The following is a 6000-nucleotide window of genomic DNA, read 5'->3' as shown; positions in this document are numbered from 1 at the left end:
CGTTTAGTCCTAACAATGGGAAGATACAAGTAAACAACATCAAGTGAAATAAAACAATATTAAACAATTTGTTTGATATAACTTTCCCAAGCAATTGAATAACGTGAAAATATTGTTGGTAATAAAGCATAAACATGCAACATTTGAACACAGACATGTTTTTCTTTAGAATAATAAATCATTCGACATTCTTCCGTCATGGAACACCTTTTTAAAAAGAAGTAAAAAAAAGAAATTTTATGATAATAGCTTTAATTGACTCATGATCTCGACTATATAAAATTACTAAAATCTTCACAAAACCCCTTCTGATCTATAATCACATGTTCACTAGTGACTGGCTCCATGAGATATTTCCTGGAGTTCTAGTGAGAAGCAGTAACCAAAGGAGTTCAACCAGGTCTGTTGTGAGATATCAACTCACTGAAGACATTGGTGAATGGTTGCTCAATTTCGTGGATCGGTTGAAGTTAAACATTAACACCATCCATTGGATGCCGGCTCGCTCAGTGGTCTAGAGGTTAAGCGCTCGCGCGCGAAACTGATATGTCTTGGGTTCGAATCTCACGAGGCGAGATCGTGGTTGAACACCTCTAAGTAGTCCCAAAATAGGACGAAACGGCCGTCCAATACTTCCAGGTTTTTCATGGTGGTCTAGCTTCAATTGAGTCATGATCTCAACTATATAAAATTTGTAAATTATTTTATTCAATCAATAATTTCTGTCACAGTTTCATATAGTATGGAGCAAGGAATACATGTTTCATCATAGATTAGAGTGTATTATCAGTATGTATCCATGGCTTTGTATGAGAGTAAGTGCACAGTCTACAGATCTCTATGTCAGCATCATATCGTTTGAGTAAAAACTATCCAGTGCTATGTAGTTTATTTTTATAGCTCTTTATTTATTGTTTGTTTGTATAGTAGGTTATCTTCAGACAGTATAAAGTTTTTTTGTAATACGCAAATAAACTATTTATAAGTAGAAATTTACTTAGTATTGTTTGTTTGGATCTTCCCATTGATGTTTTTAGGACTGCAACTGGTCAGTCTCTAATTGGCATATGTGCATACAGTGCGTATTGCCTCTATATAGCCTAAATTCACAAGCATGGTAAGCAAAGATGGATAGTGGTTAGCAGTGGAATCCAGGACGCGCGTTTCGTCCTATTTGGGACTCGTCAGCCGGATTGTTTAAGTAGTATAATAAGAAACAAACTTAAATGAAAATCTCACAAATAAAGTTGAATGGACATTCAATTAAATGTTAATTTTCCCTAACCAAGCATATATATAGATTCGTATCTATAATCTGTTTAATTTATTGATAAATAATTACTATAATATCGCACAAATTTCAAAATACAAAATTCATTCAAAAGTTCCCAATTGTATGTAATTTATGAATATAAACAATACCCAATATCATTTAAAGATCCCCATCATATTAAAAGACTAGTATTAGTCTTTCAATACCCAGTATCTTTTGATTAGCACAATGGATTAAATATTAAAAACGTTTGATGGAAGCTGGAAATCTTATTGTTATGAAGTGGATCAAATAGTTGATGTGAATTCTTACTGCTGACGGAAATTACCAAAAAACAACAAACAAAAAACATGATCGAATAATACATCCAGGATCAAAATATTCAGCGTAGTAATTCATTTGTAGTTATACAACTGTTTGAATGGTGTTACATTTTCAAAGACTACTATAAGGTCACTATTGATTGTTGTTATCTGTTGATTCACGCTTATTAGCAAGGTGGATTTTAAAAAAATTGGGAGATTTTCAAACTCTTGATTATACTTATTCTCATTGTTGAAATCATGAGTCAATTGAAGCTAGACCACCATGGAAAACCTGGACGCACTGGACGGCCGTTTCGTCCTACTATGGGACTCCTCAGCAAAATGAATCCACGATCCTGCAACTCGCGAGATTTGAACCCAGGACCTACCAGTCTCGCTCCAGAGCACTTAACCGATAGTACTTCCAGGTTTTCCATAGGTTGTTTAGTTGTCTAGCTTCAATTGACTCATGATTTCAACTATTAAAACATACTATTTATCTGTTGAAAAAATATAAGGATAATAATTATTATAAAGTGAAACAATCTCCTTCAATTCATTTTATATATTAATAATAATAATAATTAAAATTTACTTGTATAAACATTCATTTAAACTAGCCGCTCGAATTTGATTATAACAAGAATCAAATTTTGGATTGTTATTTAAATAATTAAAATTGAATAATTTTGTAAATGATTGATATTTAAATCTTGTCATCATTTGTATACCTTTTAATGATAATTCACATACAATAGAATAATTTTTTTTGATTGTTAATAAGTTGGATTGTAATTTAATTGTATTTGTAAAATGTAAAATACCAGATGGACTGACTAAGGATTGTTTATCTACTATTATAGTTGTATTATTATTATTATTACTGTTAGGGTTAGGGTTGGCATCACGTAATATCATTTTAGTATTTGATGTTTTAATTATTTCCGGTAATAAATACACAATACTTGTCCAAAATATTTTATTTGTATAATTTTTACCTGGTAACAATTGTGGATAATTTAAACCCATTAAAAAATATTTTTCATGAATTGTATTCAATTGATTACAGACATCATTAGCTTGACAAAAATTACGTAATATACCATCATCAATAATAATAAATGATTCATTTGTATATAAAATGAAATAGTTTATAGAATAAATAAAAATGATAATAAATAGTAACATTATATAAATAGATTAATATGTATATAAGAACTTTCTTTGAAAAAGCTTGGATCAGATTGTCAGACGAAAGGTTGGATTTACTTCAAGTTCACTTCGTTGAGATTTTACAAATATATCATTCTTCCTATTGTATGACTAATATGTAGGTTAGAACTTTTGGCATAAAGAAAAAACATCTTTGAATATTAGAAAAATCTCAATTAGATATTTATTGCTGTTAATGCAGTTACACTGTACGATATATATGACGTTTAAAGATCCCCGTTATATTAAAAGACTAATATTTGAACGAAGAATATTCTATTCAATGAATTCTCTCTTTAGGTTCTACAATTCATATATATTCAAATTAATAATCCGAAAAAAAATGGCCAGGTTAAAGGTAAAGTACATTGTTTAATGCATGTATATTTAGGATTGTCAAACCAAATAGAATAAAAGTGGTAATGTTGACTTGAATCTGTATATATGTTAAGTGAAGATTTAAGATCTATGATCAGAATATAAATATGGATCAGATAACGTGAGAGAGATATGACGGTAGTGCAATTACAATTCGATCAAGTGGAAGACTAAATTGTGTGAGAAATGAGTAAGACGTAATAAGGAGAGATGAATGCGAAGTGAATGAATCATGAATAGGGGAGATTAATAATGATATTTAATTTATATACTCTGTTTTTATTATTGTAAAATTAGTTTAAGCAATATGGAAATATATTTGGATAGAATATTGTTTTAAATATACAACCAATTTATTCTTCTTTACTTAAAAGGAAGATAGACAGAAGATTAAAATAAACATCAAAATGAATATTGAATTTCAATATGTCTGTCATTTCTTTAACATTAAATGATGGATTGAGAAATTTAAATGAACAACAATAGTGTGATTAAATTAATATTTTCCTTAAAGTATATAAGTCGGCCTATGCTCCATTGGGAGTAACAGGCGTAAGTAACTTAAGGTATGAGTGACAAGTTGTCCACATTCATTTATATATATGCTGAAATGTTTCATTAAACCAGGTAACTATAGCAAAGAGAACATCAGGTGTTTACCGTTCAGTTTTATATTTAGCAAACAAGTTATATAGACTAAAACAATTGTAATATTATTCATTTTCACATTTCTGATCTTTACACTTGAGATCACTGTTGTTCAGTAATTGTCATGATTATAAAGAAGATTGTAGTCATCATGTTAAACAATAAACATACCCTTAAATAAAGAAATAAAAATACATGAATGGCATGTAATAAGTGAAAATCAACAGGTGATGTTTCACTATCTGATATAAAATGTTACAATATAATAGTTATGATGATCATCTTTGTAGGATACACGCTATAGATGCGTTAAACAATAGATTATTTAGACCATGGAGAAATTTTTAACACTTACTGAGTCGGAGCTATGTATTAACTCCCTTATTCCTTACATTATTATCTTTTCTTGGTTTATTTAATCTGACTGTGCTATCACTTTTTGTGTTTCTTATTTTCCTTCTGATTCTTTAGTTGTGGTCTTGATATGACTAACTAAACGAATACCAAATGATGGGTCTGCAGATGAATCTATTGACCTCGTTTTTTTAACATAAAATCATTAGTTCAATACATTAATATTTAGTATAGTATATAGTATAGTAATGAACGAGATAAAAAATAGCCAAAAGTATGAACACATTATCATAATCTATAAAAATTTAAGTAAAAATATGATATGTAATGTTCCGAAAAGCTACAGACTCACAGTTTGCTGTTTGGTGTACCAAATTACGTCGGACTCGCCGTTAGAGATGCCACAAATATTCGGAGTTTGACAACACCTTAACGAGTAACACCTTTTATAATAGAAACGTACCAACTCAGTGAAATCAAAAGTCGGAAACGAAGAGGTTCTAAGATATGTTTGATACAATATCGATATATTGATTAGTGACTAATCTAAGTTGATTAGTGGTTGCAGGAGATGTGAATCACGGCTTACCCACTCGTGATCTGGTGCGGATGCGTGACCGAGCGCCTTCAGCTAAGTGAGTTCATTAAAACCTATGTGGTCAGCATCTATTGTCGATGACTCACACAGCCACTGATTTCGGGGATTTATTTACCTTTACAACATCCTATCATGTAATACCTAAGATTAAGAGGTGATCTGATATTGATTTATGGAGCACTAAGAAGTAATATATATACATATTCTGAAAATAATAATTACAGAATTCACACTAGTTAACAGGCATGATCAGTTTGATATAAATAGTAACATTAGATGTAGAGAACAAACATGTGATATAAGATTGCTTTCAGTTTGCTAGTTCAATAATTGTTAAGTAGTTTATTTATGACATGTATCACGACAATTCAATGCATCAGCGGGGAACTTTTAATTTATTCTTAAGTGGATAACCTGATGATCTATGAACAGTGTCTTTTAAGGCTATTTCTTGTGCAAAAACGAATTATTGATCATTATCTACAACTAGAGAAAGTAAGATGAAAACAGAGAGCACGGAACAACAAAGCAATGACTCCCAAAATATGTCGGTCAGGTTTACCACTGTTTATGTTAGATATTATTCAGATAAGTTAAGGTTGCTAGGGGCAGTGTTAAGGTACGGTGACAGCTGGTAAGTGGTTAAACATTTAAAGTTCCTATAATCTCACTTGTGGAGTAAGATACACTTACAAGCGCTAGAACATTTAATGCATTTTACGAGGAGCAGTATACATCAATGCAGCGAACAAACAATGAGGTAGATTTTATCGTACGGATAGATTGTGGAAGATTATTCCAGTCTAGAAATTTTACAGGTAAAGTAGTTCATATAGAGAGATGATTTAGAATATGTTTGTTTCGCTGGTGACAAGCAGTTACGTGTGTTGTAATGAGAAGTTCTGCACATTGAATTGCTTGGTTGGATGTAAAGGATAATTTATTATGTATTTTGAAGTAAGAGATAAGATCTAGCCTGAGTCTCCTCTCCCATAAGGGGTCGAGCCCAAGTTTATCACATCTAAAATTGTAAGTCAAGGCACAATCAGTTCAAAGAATACGAAGTGCAAATAGTCTCTGTACTGATTCTAGCCTTAATTTATCCCGTATGTCCTAACTACCAAGAATACACGTTCAGTATTCAAGGAGTGGTCGAACACAAACTTCAATGTTAAAAAAGGTTTCGTGTCATGTAACCTATAAGACGTTGAGACTTGGAAGTTTGTTTCAAT

At 31.0% G+C, this 6000-nt stretch overlaps 1 protein-coding gene across 1 annotated transcript; it reads right to left on the bottom strand.

Annotated features, from left to right (window-relative positions):
• Positions 1 to 196: 196 nt before the first annotated feature.
• Smp_179090 (hypothetical protein) lies at positions 197 to 2607 on the bottom strand (the record flags this gene model as incomplete). Its single annotated transcript, XM_018795096.1, has 2 exons — positions 197 to 207; positions 2310 to 2607. The coding sequence occupies 2 exons, from the start codon at positions 2605 to 2607 to the stop codon at positions 197 to 199; spliced, it is 309 nt and encodes a 102-aa protein (XP_018649443.1).
• Between the last annotated feature and the right edge of the window lie 3393 nt (positions 2608 to 6000).

The sequence above is a fragment of the Schistosoma mansoni genome, chromosome 1, assembly GCF_000237925.1.
Source record: "Schistosoma mansoni strain Puerto Rico chromosome 1, complete genome".
Classification (NCBI taxonomy): domain Eukaryota; kingdom Metazoa; phylum Platyhelminthes; class Trematoda; order Strigeidida; family Schistosomatidae; genus Schistosoma; species Schistosoma mansoni.
Note: the sequence above shows the minus strand (reverse complement) of the source record. Positions and strands in the feature narration are given on the sequence as shown.